Genomic DNA, 22944 nt, shown 5'->3' with positions numbered 1-22944 from the left:
TGATAAAGCTTCTACCTGCCGAATACACCGAGGACTTAGAGGAAGGCTTGCCCTCCTTGGTATGCATAGGTTCTGGTCCAGGTGGCTGTGGAAGAATCCCTTCAGATTCCTCCAAGCTGTAATCTGATTCATCTCTCTCAGGGATCATCCCAGATTGGTCCCAAGAGAGATCGTTGTCAATAATAATGTCTCTCCCCACCACATTAATGGATAACTTGAAACGCAGGAGGAACGGAAGAGGCATCCTTACTGGGTTCCGTAGCTGGTTGCCAGAGATGGCTCCACTTCAGCATCCTTGCATCTGTACGACAGGATGACTTAGGGACTCTCTGTCAGTTCTTACTCTCCTTGCTCTTGTCTGGAAGGTGATTCATCCTTGGTGGAGGATCCCGTCGAAGATAGAGAAGACCAGGTTCACCTTTGGGAGGCTTGCCTATAATACCCCTCCAAAGAGGAGGGATTTAGCAGAGGTTGTATAACAACCACGCGAGCATGCTCCAAGAGACTGAGTGCTCTGAAGGAGACCTCCTGTGAGGGCGAGGGTCAGGCACTCACTATGCAGTCCTCTGAGTGGGTGAAGGGCGTTTCCCACATGAAAAACCCCTGGGAGACAACTCTCCCTCTGAAGACTCCAAAGGTGGCTGGGGGATGACTGGAAACTGCAAGGAGCCAATATCTTCCAAAGCAGGAAGCTCCTGCTGGTGTCTAGACAACAAAACCTGCTGCAATGTCTTCTCTGAAAGGAAATCTTGGATACCCAAGGAGGGCCACAGCAAATGTAACACATTACACTTCTGAAAAGGAGGAAGTTACCCCTGAGAAAGATGCCCCACCCTGGAACTGTCCTAAGGTTAATAGGTCACCACTCTTGCTCAATTGGCCCCAGGAGGGAGCTAAAGGAGAAGAGTTCGAAGGAAGAGTACCAGGGGTGATAGAAGGAAATCGAGCCACCTTTCTCAGTCTTTGAAGATGACCCCGAAGGCAGAGTCCCTTTTTGATTTTTCTTCCACCTCCTGCCAAACTTCTTCCACTGGGAGGACGAACAATCTCAACACTCGTTAAATGGCACTCCAGGGCCCTTCTGCATTTCCGCAGGCATCTTCAAAGTCCAAAGCAGTCACACTTGAACTAGAAAACACGCTGAAAAAAGAAAAATATTATGTTAGAAAGCTGCCAAATATCCCAGTTAGAGAGAATGCCCATCCTCACTGACAGCTGGTATTTAAGTGGTTTGACAGTAAGTAAGCCCTTCATGCTTCCAGTAGGTAACTACAGCACCTGCCGGTTGTTGACACCTCGTTATAATTTCTAACTGGCGTATTCCTAGTTTCACTGTAATCGTTCTCTTATGCCACAGACAATGTTTTTTAATTTGTGTAAGAGCAAAAATACTTTACGTATCACTCCAATTTGAAAATACAAAGGAAATTTAACCATCATTCCATTACAATATACAGTACTGTATTACAAAAATTAAAATGGGTTGATAAGATGATAAATCAAGACGAAAACAAAATGTACATAGAAAACTGAATATTACAGTAATACAATACCATCCTTACCCTACTAAAATTTAAATATAATCTACACAGTCCAATACAGGAAATCCCAAATTAAACAATTAATGTTAACACATTCATTGGACACCAGGGCTTAAATCTCTACACTTGGGCATTTTATCTACAGTACAGTATATCATATAGACAATTAACACATAATATATTTCCTTACATAACCTTACCAGATGCCTCAATCTTTCATTCATCCCAACATGAGAATTGAAAGAAAGGCAAACATTGATATACTAATGAAGAAGAGTTTAGGAAAAAAAACTTTGGTAGCAAATCAATTCAGAGATTTAACGATCATCTTCCGAATCTCCAAATTCTGTCTGGGGACACACACCAGAATTTAGTTATTCACTGGCGAGCAATACTAATTTCTTTCAGTACTGGATATAAGCTGGCAAGACTACTTTTCGAGCAGCCACCAAAGGACCAAACTCAATGGGCTTGTGGGTATACTCCGGTAGATAAAAGTCAATGAAGGTGATCTGGCATTTCCACTCCCCAGCCCTCAGTACTTGGTTCATTGATAGTTGTTTTTTTTTTTTTAAATGCTAAGGTGGGAACTATACTCCTGACCTTGTGAGGTCTAGTCCTAGGTAGTAGCTCGATCCTCTCTGGATCGTCTCACGAAGCTTAAAGAGATCACGTTCCTTGTCACCTCTTTATTGATCCTGCTGTGCTAACAACAAAATTGCTAACACACAGGCCTGAAATACCAGTTCCTTTTAAGATAGAACACTACAGTCATTACGTGACACAAAAGCATCTCCTCTCAATCACCACCCAATGCTGCACATAGAGAGGGGATGAAGGAGTTTTCGAACCTAAGGTCATGCACTGATGGGTTCTGGGCTTTGGTTATGAACTCTGGTACAACACTAAAGGAGTCCTCCTTCCAACCATTAGCGTGAGTGACTAAATAAGAGACCATGCAACTCCCCTACTTTCTTTGCCTATGCTAAAGCTGGTAAAATCAGGGATCTGTGCCAGAGTTGCTCCAAAAGGAGAGATAGTCCTTCTACAACATCAATAACAGATGATGGCCCACTATCCCCGGTAGACAGCTGAAGAGGGCCATCACAGGTAACCCAACTTTTCCTGTACAGTACCTTGAAAAAAGCCTTTCACTTGGAGGAGATGCTGGATAGCCTCCATCCATGAAATTCCAAGAGTTTCCTGGATTGGTGGTACCTCTGAAGGTACACCTGATAGAGGGGCAGGGACCATTGTGGAAGTTCTCTTGGGGCCTTGACTAGAAAGGGCTAACAGACCAGGAAACTACTCAGCATGGGGGCATCCTGGAGCCACCAGGGTTAGTTGAATCCTGGCATAATCTGCAAAAATATTGACTAACAGCCGGATCAGGATAGAGGAAAGGCGTGCGTGTCCAGGTGACCCCATGGACATTAGATGGGGTCTTTACACAGGAACCATAGGTCTGGAATAGGAGGGCTTCCCCTTGTAGCTGTATGGCAAACAAGTCGATCCCCAAAGAATCACCCAATGCAAGAAGCTTCCGCAGGACGCAAGGATGTAGGAACCATTCCGACCTTACAACCTGTCCCTGGTGACCAAGTGTGTTTAGTAGTACACTTCTCTTACCCAGAATGTATCTGGTTGACAACTCTGCTTCATCAGTTCAACTTGGTTCTTGACATAGGCCACTACTAGGGTATTGTTGCTCATCATTTTGAGGATTTTAATATGCAGATGCATTTCTTCTCATTACCAAATGCCCAAGACAAGCCTACTGTCCCACTGAAACAAGACGGAATGGGGGATCCCTGTCAGATGACAAGCGATCCTTCAAACACCACTGAAGAGATCATTGATGGAAGCACCCAAGAAGGCCAGGATTATCGAATCATCGAGATATATCAGCAAACGTATCCACACACCGCTAAAACCTGAAAAGCCTGCCTATGCAGATCCAACGCTCCTTGTTCCTGACACCTACTTCCCGTGTCCTGAACCCCGGGCGGCAGCAGCAGATGCACCCACTAAGTTTTTTCAGTGTCTTCTTGAGTGTTGCCAAGGCACATCTGCCACTGGACAGGAGGCCACAACCTGCACTTGGTATATGGCGAAGAGTGCAAACAATTACAGTATGCCCCTACAAGAAGCACAGAGGGAGTGTGGATCTACAGCTGGTTTATTCATAATTCAGTTGCAGCATCTACCCTTAGCCCATCAAGTACGAATTTCTTGCTTCTTCACTTCCATCAGCAACACTAACAACTGAAAGCATTCATTTCCTTAAATAAAATGAAAATATTCATATAGACGTTCAATTCGGGAACAGACAATATGTCCGTAATTGCCTGCGGCCGAAAAAAAAGTGAGATAATCTATATAAAGTGGTGGAGTTCTCACCCACTACCTCCACCGGTTGTTTAGCCCCTCGTTAAACAATTCTTACACTTCTTCCAGCTGACACTGAAAAAAAATCCTTATTGAAGAATGATGGTTTTTATTTTGAGAAGGAACAAGTGCCTTTCCTTTGAAATATGAGTGGAATGAATAATTATATTAAAAAATATTACAAACTTTGTCTACATAATGTAGCAAATAAAGTACAGTATGCTAAAACTTCATCTAAAAATCTTATAACCTAAGGAAGGTTAATCCTCATATAGCTAACATGACCTACTGTAAATCATAGACTTACAACTAAACTAAACATACCAACATTCATATTTTCATAATGTTAAGTCATGAAGTGTGATTGCTTTTTTATAAATAACTACTACATTTCTAGTCTAATGATATTATATCTTTAAAACGACAAACAGGAGAAATTAGTAATTTAAGCGTAACTTCTTCCTGCATAACCCGTAAACCTAACCTGAACAAGGTAGACAGAGCTTAAGACTAACTCTTGGAAATATAAATAAAAAATAATGTATTGTTTGTGGTAAAAGCATCTTACATGAACCTAACTATCTGATAAAGAACATCTACACTAGGCCTATCCTAATTGACCGTACACTTCGATAAACTTTGTGTTGGCCTAGACCCATGTTAGAACCAAGAGGATTTCCGATCTGTTTTGAGATGACATTTACTCTACTATACCAGTTTATGAAAAGCTTTTTTTGAAAAGATAAACATTTAGATTTATAAATATGAAAGTCTACACCGTCTACGTGTAGTTAGTGACTACATTAAGTGTAGGCCTACCGATAACCGTATGGAAGTGGGATCCTACGAAGTTATAAAAGAACAAAAATCAACCTTTATTCATTTCGTTTAGATCTTACCCGCGTCTATTTTCTTTTCCTCATCGGCACACACATAGAGAGAGACATTGCATTTCCCATCAGAGAGATTGACCTCCCTAAAGGCTTCCATATCAACTTGTCTCTTGTTCCTGAACGTTAAATTAAACACCATAACAAACACACCACATTGTCTCGGGTCACCTTCTTCTGACGTCATAGAGATCGGTCCATCAATGGCTTACAAACGCCGTTTTTTTTTATTTCAATTTATATTTCTTATATCTGAAATTCATTCAGTTATTGGACTTATATGCTGAATTAAATTTAATGAATTACATATAAACAATAACCAAATAGGCTAATGAGAGATTAATCTAGCAACGGCTTACAAACGCTGTATTCTTATGTGAACTTATATTTCATTTTATAAATGAATATTTATAAGTGTTTGATTTATATGCTGAATTAGATATAATTGATTTTATATAAGTAAAAATTAGATACTTCTTATCATTATCTTCTATCACTATAAGGTCTGAAGAAGGATGAATATCCAATTCAGTTGAACTGAGAAACCTCTTACTATTTCAGGTTTATCTTACAATTTATGTGCTCCTTGATATTTTGATAGGGTAAATAGTACCTCTACTATTAATATATAGTTTTTATTCTTTATAATACCATAATACCTTAAAATAGAATCAATATACCTATTTAGTCCCATTAAACCGAGAACCCCTTCAATAAAAGTCGTGAATGCGGATTGCAGAGACCAGGTTCCTATAGGTCTTCAGTTCATCGCTCACTATTTTATCTATTTTACATTTACACTATGATTGTGAGCACGCTACTATATAGTAGGTACAAAGTGCTAAAATCTGCATAAAGATAATTGACGTTACTACACAGACAGCATAGCTTAGTTCTTTGCTAATGATTTTTAATTTTCTTGTCTCTATAGCTAAACAGATTCTCTGTGGTACCATATGCTTCTCTACATAATTCATTAAGCCTATTATCCTAATTTATGGTGTTATATTTTCTTTCTTTTTTATTAAATACAGTCTTCATTACTATTCTGCTTCCTTTGTTTCAAGCTCATCTATGTTGTTGTTTCTGTCATTATCATTTACAAACTTCAACTTTATCATTTCTTCTTTTTTTTCTTTTATTCTAATTTGTTATTTCAACTTTTATTTATTTCTTGGGTTCTTGATAACATCTTCAATTTCGATAAAATACCGTTTTGCATTTTCATAAAATTCTTTTCCCCCATGTGGTCCCCTTATCTAGTCTTCCGCTATTTTTCATCCGTTTACCTTGAGATGTAATGATATAGAAATAAAAACATTATTTTTACATATTCGATTCTATTCTCAACTGGCCATTTTCCTGTTTCTGCTATTAACCCCCATCAAGGTGCAGTTGCGACTTCAAGCTTTCACTTAATAATCTTATACTGGCCACCATACCATATTATTCTTTCATTTCTTTTTCCTTTATAACACCTCACGGCTCAATATTTGCAAACAATGTATGAATACCACTATGTTACGTTCTTATAATCGTTACAGGTTCCAGGTTTCTCATATACTGTTGCTCTTGGGGGTAAAGATAATTGTGGACACACTACTAGATGTGTAGGTCAAAACGCTACAGTCAACAGAAAGTTTATTGCTACTAGTTACTTCCTACACAGACAACACAGTTTACATAGTTTTATTTATAATTTCCATAGCCTTTTCAATATATCGGGCATTTGTATTTTGGTTGGTGATTCTAACTTCCTTAGCTCTATGTCACTGTTTTTAATTTTTCTTAATTCTTTACAGCTAAACATATGCTCTGTTGTATCATCTGCATTACTGTACATCACACAAAGCATATCCTTTACATTACTGGTTCCATAATTTTCTTTCAAGTCTATTATCTTCATTACTATTGCTGCTTCCTTAGTGTTGAGTCCTCCTGTGTAATCTCTTCTGCCAATGCAATGTACAAATTCTACTTGGTAATTTTCTGCTTCCTTTTCTTCTATTTTCCTTTCAACTTTATTTTTCACTTTACATTTTATTTGTTACTTTAGTTTTTGCTTTCTTAACGTTTTTGCCTCATCACTTTTGATATCATATTCTCATATATTTAAAATAGATTTTTTCCCAGCATTCCCCATATGGTTCCCTTACTTGGCATTACAATATTTCTTTAATTAATCGTATATCATCTGATGTAATATGATGTTATGATACAGAATCACTTTTTTATACTATTGTTCTCCCAACGGGCCATACTCCAGTTTCTGTTATCAGTCCCTATTAAACTGAGCCGTAAATTTAAAAGCTTTCTATGTTTAAGAGTTTTGGTGTTAACCAACATACGTAACAAGACTGCTAAAATCAGCCTATGTTCATTCCCTCATATCTCACTTCACTATTGCTCGTTTGTCTCTTGGTACTTTCTGATAATTATTGCCTTAAGTAAGTTCCTGTGTATTTAATTGATCTGGTTTATGTATTCAGTTTCTTTGTGAGAATTTTTCACCGCGTGACTCGTTGCTAAATCGTCTGTGTGCAACATTTCTTTTTAGAGTAAAGGGGGGCTTTTTTTCCTCATTGTAGTATTTCATAATGACCAAACAAAACATCTGAGCTAGTTGTAGGTGTGACGTATGTCTTAGCATTTACACAAAAAGTAACACAATTTTAGGTTGAATATCTTCAAGACTATCGTATCAATTCACAGTTCCACACAACCCTCTAAGCGCTATCTAATGGTGTCTCAGCATCCGCTTCCATTTATTATATTAAAGACTTTTGTATGGGTTCCAATTTGGTACACTAAGAGATTCGCCTGTTATTTCCTTGTTAATGTTTATAGCTTTTATTATATTGCTTCCTTGTCAATATTTTTAGGTTTTAAATTTATTATTGAATGCCTAAATTTCATCCACTTTTTGCTATGTAGATTTAAATGTTTTAAAGGTCAACCATGATTGGCAGTGGCAAGGGACATGGACAAATCAATGTCCTAGCAGGACAATATGCCATCGAGGCCGAACATATATACATAGATCAGCGCCCAACCTTGGACCAAGGAGTGCCAGGCAATGTCTTCTAATGAATCAGCAGATAAACATATAAGCTCCTCGAAACACCAACCCCCATATCTTTACAGGCATCACAAGAAATAATGGAACTTGATTGGGTCTCGAACACCAGTCCAGCAGATTGCTTGGTAGTGACGTCTGAAATAGGTTGCCACCATACTTTTTTCGCCAAGCAAGATGTTTATCACCAAAAGATTCCCGAAAGGCCTTGGATTATCCACAGGATATTAGATTATATAAAGTTTTACACAACTGTAGAATGTAATGTTATGAATTAGGAGTCATGGTATGCCAATGAAACAATCTCCAATAGATTTAGTAGATTTGAGAACAAAGGCCTCAGAAGGATATTGGGAGTTAAATGGAAGGACAGTATTAGAAATGAAAATATAAGAGAAATTACTCGAATACCATATGTGGATGAGATCATGATGAGGGGTAGATGGAGATGGTTTGGGTATGTTCTTTGCACTCCCCAAGAGAGATTAGTTCGCCAAACGTTCAGCTGTGCTCTACAAGGCACTAGAAGAGTTGGAAGACCCATGCCTACATGGCTGAGGACTAAGAAGCGTGAAGTGGGAGATGATGAATGGAGAAGTATTGAATTAAAAGCTCAAGATAGAGACGATTGGCGAAATCTAACCGAGGCCCTTTGCTTCAATAGACGTAGGAGGAGATGATGATGAGGATAAATGTTATGAACTAATTATCTTGGCCTTTCACTGTTTTTAGCATATTTTACCAGGAAAGAAGTTATATATTAGGGTTCTTCAAACTCCTTACAAGAAAGCTATTGGTATGACTATAGCATTGTAAAAATATCCGTATATGGTCAGTAATAAACCCTAGGAGTTCGTTCCCTTTTTTCAATGCAGTCTTGAATAAGTACTGCAGTAACCATCGTATTTTTCTTTGAAATAAAAGGCGTTTTTATTCATATAGTATTGGCTGTTAATAATCTGAATCCAACCTCCACTACAACTTGTTACTAAAAGATAAAGAGTGCTTCCATGTAAATGAGAGCAGCTTTCGTGGTTCCAACTTACCAAGGTTTAAATTCAGACCTTACAACACTCGAGTGCAACATTCCATCTCATTTCTCTGCCTCTTGCTTTGTTAAAGTTATTATAGTTTATATAGTAGTTATTAATTCTAATGTTGTTACTCTTCTTAAAATGTTTTATTTTTCCTTGTTTCCTTTCCTTGTTGGAGCCCCTGGGCTTATAGCATCCTGTTTTTCCAGCTGGGGTTGTAACTTAGCAAGTAATAGTAATAATAATACTGTAGATTTGGGTTCCAATATGGCCACCCCCATATAAGGGATTCTTTTTTATCACGGTCACTGCGGTCTTAGTCACAATTGATGGACGTTACTATTAAATTGCATAAAAAATATATATTGAATAAAAGTTAGAAGCTATCCTAGTCATATTAAATCTCACTCAGTATTCAGCAATAATTCTTAAAGTATATTTTTCAAGTTGCATTCACAGAAAAGGGGTGGGTTTGTAGTAGCCTACATCTTCTTCAACTGTCGACCTAAACTACGCTATGACCCCTCGCTGCTGTGAGGAAGGGCGATGATGACTGGTACAACACAAACATACGCTACGCGATGTCAGGCAGGGCAGCTGGTCGGGACTACGGTCCACCCAAAAGCCAAAAGCCAAAGCAAAGTCCTTCAAAAGAAGGCAACCGTGTTACCCCATACGACTGGAAAAAAAAAACACTTTACTAGAAGAAGAAGAACGGGGTCTGAGCGATGTCAGACAGGGCAGCCGATCGGGACTACGGTCTACCACAAAGCCAAAGCAAAGTCCTTCAAAAAGAAGGCAACCGTGATTACCTCTATACAACTGGGAAAACACGTTAATCGAAGAAGTATTCCTCAATCTATTTGGGTCACCTCACAGGGATATCTTCTCCAAGTGTAATAAATTAGAAAAATGTTCAGCCACCCCTTTCAAACAAGTCCAATTTTGACAGTTTGAAAAGCAAACGTTTTATCAGGGGAAAAAGGTACGAAGAAATCGTCCTGCCACTGTCACTAAGATCGGCAGAAAAGTAAATGAAAACTGGTCTTTCTACAGAGCAGCATAAAATTGAATGGATCATGTTTCAATACTGATGAATACAAAATGTATCCAAATTATCAAATTAAGTTTTAGATACCATCCAGTAGTTAAATTTTGTGTAAAACAATTCACGATTCAAAATAAGACTTCCGTTAGTAGGTTTTAAGGTAATTTTTTGATATGACGTTAATACAGTATGTAGTTTATATTGAAAACGTCACAATCCTTTATTTTACGAACAAAACACCATCAAAATCATGTTAGAGCAGATAATGACTTATGTCAATTATAGCTAATTAGAAGATTTGTAAATGGATTTTAAAGAAAAAGAAATAGTACATTTAGCTTATGCCAACACTTTCTTTACCAGTAAAGATTTCACAATCTCCCCTCAAGTTCTCAACCTTGTTGAACGGACAATCTCCTCTCAACCTTATTGAATTGCTTTGGAAGAACCAATTGTCCTTGGAAATAATCAATATTTCAATCAAATGAACTTTAATTTAATATTATTAGTCTTGAACTTACATGGGGAATGTATTTTATCATCTGCACTTTTTCGAGACTGTTGCTTGTTTTCATATACCAGACTTCATTATCCTAGTAACACTTTGCTATTGTAACTTTGAAGAATGTGGTAGCGTAAGATTTGTGTGAGGCACTGTTGTTAGTGCCAGATTTTGGAATTTTTCACTTGCAATTATTAGAAGTCCTTCCAAAGTGCATCGTCTAATAAAGGGTCAACTGTTTATTGCAATCCTGTAGAATTGACATTAAGATGATTTAGCAGTCACACCTTTTCATTAGTCTCTAGAGGATAGAATCTGTATCACCGATAGAATAGAGATTGCCCTTATATTGGTGATAAAGATAAAAGGCATTAGGGAAGACATATCAGGTAACCGACCCATTAATGTATGGATAACAGGGATAACAAAGATAATATAATAAAAAGAATAGGTCAACAAATGTTCCAACACAGATTATCTGCACATACAGCATTATATGGTCGTACAGAATGTAAAGATTATTTAGGTATTAGAAACTCAGTACAATTATGAAATGATTTATTATGTAACATTTAACAGGCAAACTTTACACATGGAATCTCAGACCACATTGCAAAATGACTTGGGAATAATGGTCATGGAGTCAGTCAAAGATCTCTGACTACTTTACAAATGAAAAGTTCTTTTTTTCTTCTTTCTTGTTAGGACAACATTAGTTAAGAAACGGAAGCAATATTACTTTGCAACTTCATCTTGATGACTTGATAAAGTTCTTTACAAATGTCATATTGAGCTGACCTGAATATTTGACAGTAGGCCTACTTCTTATCAGTCTAACTAAAACTTACCTTACAAGCAAATTCGATGGCTTTCAAAGGTTCTGAAATGACTGTCTCCCAGCTCTAAGAGATTGTTTGATGTTATCAACATGATATACTTCACCTATTAGATACTCGTTAGCCTTGACAGTCTCTCTTTTTTTTCATTCAACATCGCTTAAAAATGTAAAAAGGGATCATTATTCTGCCCTCGGAGGATTTTAATTTCTGTGCCTCTTCATTGCCAAGAAAATACTGTTCTTAAATTTCGCAAAGACTCTCAAGGCAACGTCGTCTTTAAGCTGAACACTGTCTTACAACAGACAGCGAATTCACATTGTGATCAAAGACACACAGATGTACATAACATTTTTCCTCGTACATGACAAATTGTTATTGGAAAATATTCTTCCATAAAAAGGCTTCTCTGTTAAAAGAAAAGTGATATCATTTTACAGAAAAGGGAAAAAAAATCCTTCTCTGCATTTTGCTATTACAGACCACAATGTAATCGTAACTCAGTCAGGACGCCGTTAATATCCAAGACAGAAAGACGAGCTTTATATACATATGGCTTCCATGGAAAACACAGGGAGCGTACGAATGATAATACTCATAGAAGCGAATTGAAATACCACTGCTTATATCTATTTACAGATCATTGAAAGGGTGAACACTCACAGACACACGAGCCAGTCACACGCTTTCCTTCGTTATAAATGGAAACTGAGATTGAATTAATTCTTGAAATGCTTAAGACAATATTTAATACACAAAGAATTTGTCCTTGATTTTAGACCTAACACAACACCTAAGAATGTCAAACTAGGAGTAATTAGTGGCTACAGAGCTCCTAAGGTCGGATATCTTAGTCTATAAATCGTCTAAATATTAAACTGAGGCATATTTTATTATATAACCTTAAAGAGCAAAAGTTTATGAAGAGTACTTTCATCTACATTTATCTTCTATTTTTTTGAAAGATTACTTGCAATCACATTCAGGCTACAATATTTTGAAGTGTTTGCCTCAAAGGCTGATTCTCATAAGGCATAAGTGATACAAGATAACTCTTGGGTCTCATGCACTAGCAGGGTCAAGAATTGGTTGGCATTTACTGTGAACGCTATGTCACCGAAATTGTTCCGTTCTGTTGTAGGTCTAGCACTCTAGGCCTACACTTAAGTCTACATTTAAGATTGTCAATCTTGTTTATAAATATTTAATTAGGTGCACGTGAATTGACAGTTATTCCATGATAAGGAATGGGTTTTCTCCTGTGGATTAATTGGGAAATTAACTAATTAATACTGCAACAAGATTTTGGCTCTACCGAAAAAAATAATTTCATAATGATGTTTTGATAATCAAAGGACAAAATTTGTTGCACAGCAATAATATATGTACAGTATTTTGTTAAATATAAGAAAGTTAATTGCCTAATCATGACTGGATTTCTTCAAGCGTAAAAGGTCTTAATCTGGGGCAAAAGTAATCCCTATCGTTTTACAGTCAGACTTCGTGAGTTACGAAAAAAATATATATTTCCCCCCACAAAAAGACATTTCATTACAACTATAATGATAATGAACTGTATAATCTATAATTGACTGTTCTATCTAAAGCTTCATATATGAATGTGATCTAGAATACCAAGATTGAAATATTAATACTCCTAAATATCCTACCACTACTTAAGGAACAATTTTAGTGCTTTCCCGTTCAAATAGGGATCAAAGGCAACTTCTTGACCTGACGGGAGGGTTAGAATAAAACTCTAGATATCAGAAACTACTTTGGTAATAAAACTTTTAAATTACGGGGATTTTTGGAACATTTCTAGAAAGCAAATGAACAAAGCATCCAGTATATACCGGATAGGAATCCAAATCATATATCATTCAAAAGAAAATGATCATTGGTTACACATGTTCCCTCTGTAAGAAGCAGGTTTAATGTGTGGATGATAGTCAGGGTATTTCTTGAGATATACCAGAGCAAAGGTCATGAAAAACCGGTAATCTTAGTCCGTGTGACTAGTTTTCAAGATATGCAACTACATCTTGATTTTGTGTACAAACCTTCGTCGAATAGAAGCCACACTGGTCGTTTGTTTCCTATGGTATTACACTAGGTCATTTACAGTTCTGCGGAGCAAATTTCATCAAAATTTGTAAAAGTATATTTCTAATATTCTAATTACTACCTCTTGAGCACGTTTGTATAATAGAATAATAAAAAAAGAGTGATAGCACCCAAGGAAGTAGTTCTTGAGTGGGAACTAATTTGGGCAAGACACTGGGATTAGTGTAAATATACAATGACTTTTTATCAATTAAAAAAAAAAAAAATCTGCTTCAGCTGTTTAATGTACAATGGTTTTCTTTCATAAAAATGTTTGTGTGACACTAGTTCCTTAGGAATGTATTGGTTGAACAATTAACTGAATACCTCTCCAAGCAGACAAAAAAAAAAAAAAAAAAGTGGTGACGCTAACCCAGAGAAAAAATTGTGTTTCGTAAGTAGAAATTATGAAAGTTTTGCGGGGTAATGTAAAGATAAATTATTTGTATGTCTCTAATACCATTGATTCTAACAATAAGATCCGGGCTGGTGACCTAATCTGTTTTCTTTGATTTGCTTTGCGAAACTGGTGTTGCCGTCGGGGCAGTAGTAGCAGCAGCGTCGGTTTCTTTGACGGCCGAATCTGCAGAAGCGGGAGGTGTCTTGGCTTTTTCCTTGTCTAGTTTTTCTTTCCTCCGTATTTGGTACTCGACGATCATTCTACAGGTCAACATGAAGAAGAAAACCTGAAGCAGAGTAAATCAAATTGTTAGAATTGTGTTGAATAATCAATAACGTTGGTCAAAATTGAATACTTTCTCAACGACAGCGTACGAGTACGTAAGTTAGACCGACTGCCATTTAACTCAGACTCCTAAGGTTTGTTATTAGTATTCGAACATAGATTTTTTAAATGATTTAATATATTTTATATTTAAGTCCCCATTTATCGTCTCTCTACTCTGTTCTTTCCCCTACTCCCTAGCATCCTCCCTGAGGAAGAATTGTGATGAAATTGAATTAAGAGAGTGGAATTTGTTAAGAACATAACTCAATCTCTTATGTACATTAAATTAGAAGCCAAAATGGGTCAAAACAGATAAGTAGTAAGAGTTACACCTGATGGAGGCCTCATCAGAGAATTGCACATTACCATTGTCAATGGAAAAAGAGAAGAAAGTACAGGTTATGACAAAAATGAGGATGATGAAGAGAATCTCAGGTCGAGAAACGTCAATAAAATGACGTCTACAACATGGTGTTACTCTTACAAGAGAAGCTAATACATATTGAAAAGGGGCGGGACTTGAAGATTTACAGAGATCTCAAGGAGGGAACATGATGCCTCAACCAACATGGGATAGAGGTATCCATTGGGGAGAATGGGACCTTGTCCAAAAAACAATGAGATTTGTGAAGGGATGAGCTGGAGAGAGCTATAAGGGTGCTTGGACTGAGGGAGGAAGGCGACTGGGAAAAGAAAGAAAAAAAAGGCTTATGTATGGGGAATCTGTAAGTGTTGGGCCGATGGTGGAGAGGATTCCGTCAGATATTCTAATATGATAAGGGTACTTTATGATCTCCAAGATGTGAATATGGCATGTGTGTGTGTTAAGATTGCCTTGCCACGTGTAGGACACGAGCTCTTGCGTTGGCAGCCCGTAAGCGAATGTAATTGTAATTTATTTCAATTTACTTTGAAAGAGGAAGAATATGGCGAATAAATCTCGATTTTAATCTACTGTATTTTGATTGGTAATGGTGGCCACGAAAATATTATAGAAAATAGATGAAAGCAAATAATTCATTTATACTACAATTATTATCTTTTTTATTGTTTTATGGCCAGGGAGAAAACCGGATTTTCTTTAATAAGCAATGATTAATTGCTAGAAAACAGCGAATGTTAATTATTTAGAAAAAAAAAAACCCTGAAGCTCGGTGTTGTCCACCCCAATCAACCGTAGGTTTTACGAGTTTAAGGAGAAAACAAACCATAATCCATCAAATAACCTTTTAAACAAGGACTTCAGAGCTCTATGGTCTCTATATACTGCAATTTTCTCATAAAAAATATCTTTATACTTGTAGGCTTCGTTTATGGACAAGATACATTCCCTCATTAATTTGTATTAACCATTCTCGTGAGATACTTTTTCTTCTTGTTTATAATATATTTTTCTTAATCATCTTATTCATTTCCTGGTTTTAGAACAATTTCATCCCTCTATCTAATCTCACATTTCGAAGAAAACATCCAGAGACTATGAACTTTCAGTAAGTCTATCGAGGGAAAGACCAATATGAGAGAGAGAGAGAGAGAGAGAGAGAGAGAGAGAGAGAGAGAGAGAGAGAGAGAGAGAGAGAGAGAGAGAGAGAGAGAGAGAGAGAGCGTTCCTTTTCCCTAACAGTTATATTTAGTTATATTTCTATCTCGGATTCTAATCACTTGATATGTACGATGATCACCATTGTGAATCTTTTAATAAACCTCCCAACATCTTGCATAATCCCATAACAGATAAAACGACCATCCATGCTATAATACATATCTGTTTCCAGGCATGAAATATTCTCCTGAAAATTTGCTGATATCTGTTTCATTATTTTTGAGATGGATGAGGAGACCCAATATATATTACTGAGTAGGAGCGAGTCATTATTCTCTTTGCATTTGAATTCGATGCTATCTAGTAGTTCTTTCCATGGTTTAAAGGTTTAAGGGCCGCTCATAAATTGCAGAGGTAAGGGACAGTGACATTACCCTAGCTAGCAGGACAATACCCTAGAGACTGACCATACAGTATATCTGTATGATCAGCGCACAAGCACCCTCTCCACTCAGGCTAGGACCAGGGAGGACCAAGCAATGGCTGTTGATGACTCAGCAGGTAGACCTAAACCCCCCCCCCCACTCCCCACCTCTCCATGCCTAGCTCAAAAGGATGGTGAGTTTGCAGACCAAGAGAATCTATTGAGCTTCAGTGGGACTCGAACCCCAGTAGGCCGAATGCCAGGCAGGAACGTTTGTGATCATGTGCGATTGCTTAGATTTACCATTACTTCTTTTTCAGTAAAAGTAGAAGTAAAGAACAGTTCCGTTATTGTGTAATGACTAACATCCTCAAGGTATATGTAGGAAGAAGTGCTCTAATGGCGTTATGAGGCCATAAGATAAAAGCAGATCTATAAATATCAAATAGAAACTGTCAAGAAAAATACCTTTGAAAGTGAAACGAAAATATTTATTGAGAACTTGCCACATTTATTTTGTCTTGAGTTGCAGACAAAATTTTCGATATCCTCTCTCTGTAAGAAAGGATATTACTCTAAAACAAAGAATTACAGAGCTTCCCAGACCCTCTATACTACGGCAATAGCAGCAGAAGATGAAAGAGCTTCCATATTTGATTAATTTACGCCATTAGGTTACTGAAGAAATAGAGACGATGGTTAAGAGAAGAGGTCGAAAGATGAAAAGAAATATACTTTATTAAATTTGAATTTCTTGAGAATGGTTGCTTTGTCGTCTATCGGGTCTAAAATGTTAAGGTACCATTGATAGCATTTTTCAGAAGCGAAGGTAGGGGTCACAAAAATAAGAGTAAACACACACACACACACACACACACACACATATATATATATATATATATATATATATATATATATATATATATATATATATATATATATATATATATATATATATATACTGTATATAACATATATATAGGTCACCCATACTATATAAGAATGGGTGCTCACGCCAGAAGTTAGAATTCTGTGAAACCTTTAGTTTAATTCTCTGGGAATATCTACTGTAGTCATATAGACCCTCAGGAAGCTACTGAAGGAACCTTCCATCAGGACGTCATGGCTTGAGCACAAAAAAGAATATATACCGTATATATATATATATATATATATATATATATATATATATATATATATATATATATATATATATATATATACAGTATATATATACAAATTAATTAACAGCTTCTATTAGGAATATTTAGCCATAATAAGTCAAGTGAAGGGCTGCAAGAATATTGAATATATATTACCAGGCAAACCCAATTCATTTTGACTCTTCGGAATGAACAGCATCAGAAATAGAAAAAGATAAAATAAATTCTTAACATATGACAAAATACCTTAGATGTTTACGTACCAAAGAAGGCGCTAATCTTTCAAACTTGTCCCCAACCATCCAGTGGTTATAAGTCGCAAACAGCATCATAATAACTAGCACCAAATTTGCCGCTTGCTTTATTCTTTCTGTAAAAAAGGAAGATGAAATACTCGTTATCCAAAATACGTTTTGTAATTATATGGCGATACTAAACCTTTACTTTTTTAAATTTTGTTACTGTTCTTAAAATTTTGTATATTCATTGTTAATTATTTTTCTTGTAGTTTCCTTATTTCCTTCCCTCACTGGGCTATTTTCCCTGTTGGAACCCTCGGGCTTATAGCATTCTACTTTTCCAACTAAAGTTGTAGGTTAGCCAGTAATAATAATAATAATAATAATAATAATAATAATAATAATAGACTATCTATCTTGCTGCCGTTATTATTATTATTGTTATTATTAATTGCTAAGCTATAACCCTAGTTGGAAAAGCATGATGCTATAAGCCCAGGGGCTCCAACAGGGAAAATAGCCCAGTAAGGAAAGGAAACCATGAAAAATTAAATATTTTAAGAATATTAAAATAAATATCTCCTATGTAAACTATAAAAACTTTAACAAAACATGAGGAAGAAAAATTAGATAGAATAGTGTGCCCGAGTGTACCCTCAAGCAAGAGAACTCTAACCCAAGATAGTGGAAGACCATGGTACAGAGGCTATGGCACTACATAAGACTAGAGAACAATGGTTTGATTTTGGAGTGTCCTTCTCCTAGAAGAGCTGCTTACCATAGTTAAAGAGTCTCTTCTACCCTAACCAAGAAGAAAGTGGCCACTGAACAATTACAATGCAGTAACCCCTTGGGTGACGAAGAATTGTTACAGTAAACATTACTATAAAGGCAAAGGTGATTTCGAAACATTGATTTAATGCAACAGATTAAAAAATCTAATTAAATATCTTAATTCTGACAGCCAATAATCAAAAGGAATTGAATTCCTTCATAACATAAATGATTGGAGTAAAGAAAACTCACGACAGAGTAAAAATCCAGTTGGATATCATAACATACAACTATATATAACTGAATTTTAATACCGGTAAATAATTAACACAACCAGTGAAAAGTTATTAGAAAAATTCTTTTACCTTTTTCGTACTATGTAGCAACGTTCATATGAAAACAATAAAGTTAACAGTAATACATTAAGCACTTACTTGATGGAATGAAAGTAAGGCAGAACCCACAGAAAACCTCCAAGCCTCCAACGGTCCGTCGGTACCACTTCGATGGAATTTTAAACTCTAACGTCTGCGATAGGGGGAACACCTTACTGTATCGTGCGAATTCTTTTCTCTGCAAAACAAAATGAAAAGGGTAAATAATCCTTCTAGTAAGGAGAATGCATAAAATTATATTAATTAGGAGAAACGCTCCTTGTTGCAATGTAAGTTTGGAACTTTTGGTATTTGATAATGATTAACAAAAATCCTTTTCCGCGGTGAAAGAATTAGTCATATACAGTATGGTTAGAACAGGATCTTACATAGGACTCATGAAATTTATAGCATTTGGGTGGAAACATAATAACCCCCCATAATTTTCTATTCTGGTCTACTTTATGTGGTTCGACTCATTTTCTGTATCTCTTCTGTGTCACTGAAAAGCGGTTGAAATTATGTCTCTTTAGAAAAGAATATACGCCTTTAGTATGATAAAAGTAAAGCATATATATATATATATATATATATATATATATATATATATATATATATATATATATATATATATATATTATATATATATATATATATATATATATATATATATGACTGGTTGCAAAAAGAAATATGTTTTTTTTTTCCAGGAGCTGCATCATAATTTTGTTAGACGCTTAGTTATATCTTATCATCTGGCCACATGTCGTTTTCACCCTTATATTGTACGGGAAACAACTACAGAACAGGGTCCAAAGCTCTGTATCATATCAATTAAGAACTTTATTGATAATTTATACATCATTCATAAGTCACAGAGCACTTAATTATCGTTGTTATTTTCTCATTTTATCAAATACGAGTTTGATGAACTAAGGAGAGGATAAAACTTCGAAGATAAGGAAATCTTCCTTTGCAAATATAACATAGATATCCAAAGGAAACCTTGAACTTTTTGGGACTGACAGCTCTGTGCTACATCTCATCGTTGTTGCTTAGAACAGCTCCAGAGCAGGTGCTGTGAAATCTCAGAAGTACTGTAACACGGATGTGCTTATACAACCTTTAAGATACTGCCACTGGAAAGTTTTATAAGATTCTTTAAAGATTGGCCAGGAAGTTTGATGATGGATCTATCTCTATTTTCTTTACCTAGATATTAAAAAATTGACGTATTCATTACAAATTTTCTTCATCCTTGGTACATATAACAGCATTGGCCACTAGACCTTACTGTAACTATTCAATGACTATTTTCCTACACGGTGATGCTTGAAGAGACTTCAGTCATAGTAAGCAGCTTTTCCAGGAGGTAATTCAGAAATCAAACCCATGTTCTCTAGTCTGGCATAGGGCCATAGTTTTGCACCATGGCCTCCCACTGTCTTGATTTAAAGTGTTATTGCTTGCAGATACACATTTTTTCTAGTAAGCTCTTCCTCTTGATTTTTAACAGCATGTTGGACAGACTTAATAAAAGGACAACTGATATTTGGTGTTTTACAAAGAAATCACAATTTCTTATTCATTTCTTTACCTTCATCTTTGCTCTTAATTTTTAGAACCATCATGACACTTACTCTGTCTTTATACACTCATATACATATTCTACTTCTTGTTATTAGGTTATTTCTCTTTTAAAGGGCTTTCTTACTTTTATATCTCTTCCGGGACCGACCTACTTTCTCTATTAAGGCCACAAACATTATATATTCTGTTGTTTCTAGATAGGTTTGCAACTGGGTTCATAATAATAACGGTCATATTGATAATAAAAATAATTTACATGGACACATCAGAAATTTAGTAGGACTTTAAAAGTTTAAAACATCAGATCTAATCATACTCTTGTTTTTAGACCCTTACAAAGTTAAAAGAACTAGATATAGGTAATAATAATATTCTACTGTTTACTTGTAACCTATATTTCATATTCTAGATAGATGTATCGCTTTCTACCAAGTAGCTTGTTCAAGCTTTGAGAAACGTTGTGTGTGTGTGTGTGTGTGTGTGTGTGTGTGTGTGTGTGTGTGTGTGTGTGTGAGATAAACAGGGTTTAGACTTGAGCATGTGGCCATTCATTACCTTAGATTTTGCTGCTCTTTACCTTAGATGACTTTAAACCTTTTCCAATTTGAAGCTCGTAATTTCGTAAAACTGAAATTACCTTAGAATTGCCTTAAAAATTACCTTGAAACCATGCAAATTACCTCAAAACTATAGTAATTACCTTAAAAGTTTACAGACTGGCCCGAAACCAGATTCCCAAATATACACTAAGACAGGGATGGTCAGTTTTTAAGAAATATACAAGATAAAATTACATAAAACAAGTTCGGATATGGATTTAATGTTAAATTAATTAAGATTTAATGTCCAAAATGGGCTTAGTTGGATTCAGCTACATAGAAGCACCTACATACTTCTCTCTCTCTCTCTCTCTCTCTCTCTCTCTCTCTCTCTCTCTCTCTCTCTCTCTCTCTCTCTCTCTCTCTCTCTCTCTCAGTTTGTAAGAAATATAGCCTAAACAGCATAGAATAGACTCGGAAACATTACAAGAGCTCAAAGGTGGGTATATTGATTATGGAATTGTATGTGGATATGACTGTGATGGGCTTCATAGAGTTAAACTAATCTTGATGAATCGGCGATGTTTTGATTACATACTGTATATACATATTTATCTATCTATCTAGCTATCTATCTATACACACACACACACACACACACACACACACACACACACACACATATATATATATATATATAATATATATATATATATATATATATATATATATATATATATATATATACATACACATATATATATATATATATATATATATATATATATATATATATATATATATATATATATATGTGTGTGTGTGTGTGTGTGTGTGTGTGTGTGTGTATGCACACATATTATACACACACACTCGCATGTATGTTTGTATGTATGCACGGGAAAATCACAACTAACATGTGGAAAGCATAAAATAAATATCAAGCCGCGAAAAGAAAATTTCCAAATATCATCAGAGTCAGTACTTCGTCTTACCGAAATCGTCAAACTCACATTGAAATAAAAACACAGATAGATCATATCTGTAAAGAGCATGAATATGAAATCCCTACGAGGACAGTGACATGGCCTTAGACCGGTTGGATTTAAGAAGAATGTACAATACTGTATCAAACATCGACCCCAAATAAAAGTGGGAAAAGATGCAGACAAAGAAGTAGAAGAAGAATAATACTGTATCGCTGGAAAAGAGATTATGTCTAAAAATTACATTTGGACCTTTGGTAAGTCTAAATGCAATTATCATAGATTCGTATTTCTTGGGTAATTTCATTAAACCTAACCTAACCTAACCTAACCCAACTTAAGCTAATTGTTATGTCGGCCTTCAGTCGGGTAATCTGTTATCTAAGTTGAACGAATGGACAGACTAGGACTTATTTGTGCATGTTTTTTTAACATGATACAGGTAGAATGCTATAAAAGTAAAGATTGAGAATTTCATTATTAATCTATTTATGGTACGGGTAAAATAAGCTTAATTACGATAATAGGAATAAGCTTAGAAGCTTTGCATATATTTATAATGCGATAGAGTGCCCACAATCTTATTTTGCGGTGTGAGCAGTTGGGAACTAGGAACCAGGAACCTGGTCTCTTATGTCGTTCGGTTCTTATAGATATGCCGTTAGATATTCGGTCGACATAGAATGAATTGCGTTCTGTAAAATGGATGCTAGATATTACATCATGTATATTTTTTGAGAGCTAAGGTTTTTTTTTTTTTTTTTTTCCATGTTTAGCTATAGATAATCACTTTCCTTATATTTAGTATTTTCATAACATTCATGAAATAGCAAATAGTGTATATTGACTTCTCATTCCCTAACTTGATCTTATGGAAATAATAGTCGTATTCATGCATATTTGAAAAAACAATTCTTCAGCATAGATTGGTGGATATTTCGTAAATTTTGGCAAACTAATCTTCTTACACTGTGTTATATGACCCTAGTGTATCAAGATACATAAAGGGAAACAGAGAAGATTTTACATTTCGAGAATGCCTTGAATTGAAGTTTATGTATTAGTTGTTGGTTGGTTTTCTGAAATATAGAATTTTTTTATTTGTTGTCTAGTCTAACAATCTAAGCGTCTAGGAACTAGATACAGTTTTTTTTTTTTTCTGGA

At 35.7% G+C, this 22944-nt stretch overlaps 2 protein-coding genes across 3 annotated transcripts in view; both read right to left on the bottom strand.

Moving 5' to 3' along the window:
* LOC137657583 (uncharacterized) overlaps positions 1-5021 on the bottom strand; it is a 109438-nt gene extending 104417 nt beyond the window's left edge. Inside the window, exon 1 of the mRNA XM_068391933.1 lies at positions 4829-5021. Coding sequence (XP_068248034.1) covers positions 4829-5006 — 178 coding nt within the window. The 5' untranslated portion in view covers positions 5007-5021. The remainder of the gene's footprint in view (positions 1-4828) is intronic.
* A 6003-nt stretch (positions 5022-11024) lies between these two features.
* The window catches only part of LOC137657573 (novel acetylcholine receptor chaperone), a 30598-nt gene continuing 18678 nt past the window's right edge, over positions 11025-22944 (bottom strand). For both annotated transcript variants that reach the window (XM_068391911.1, XM_068391919.1), the window contains exons 2-4: positions 18726-18864; positions 17542-17648; positions 11025-14107 (exon numbers count right to left, since the gene is read on the bottom strand). In XM_068391911.1, the coding sequence (XP_068248012.1) occupies positions 13916-14107; positions 17542-17648; positions 18726-18864 (438 nt within the window). In that variant the 3' untranslated portion in view covers positions 11025-13915. The remainder of the gene's footprint in view (positions 14108-17541; positions 17649-18725; positions 18865-22944) is intronic.

The sequence above is a fragment of the Palaemon carinicauda genome, chromosome 1 (assembly GCF_036898095.1).
Source record: "Palaemon carinicauda isolate YSFRI2023 chromosome 1, ASM3689809v2, whole genome shotgun sequence".
Taxonomy (NCBI): Eukaryota; Metazoa; Arthropoda; class Malacostraca; order Decapoda; family Palaemonidae; genus Palaemon; species Palaemon carinicauda.
Note: the sequence above shows the minus strand (reverse complement) of the source record. Positions and strands in the feature narration are given on the sequence as shown.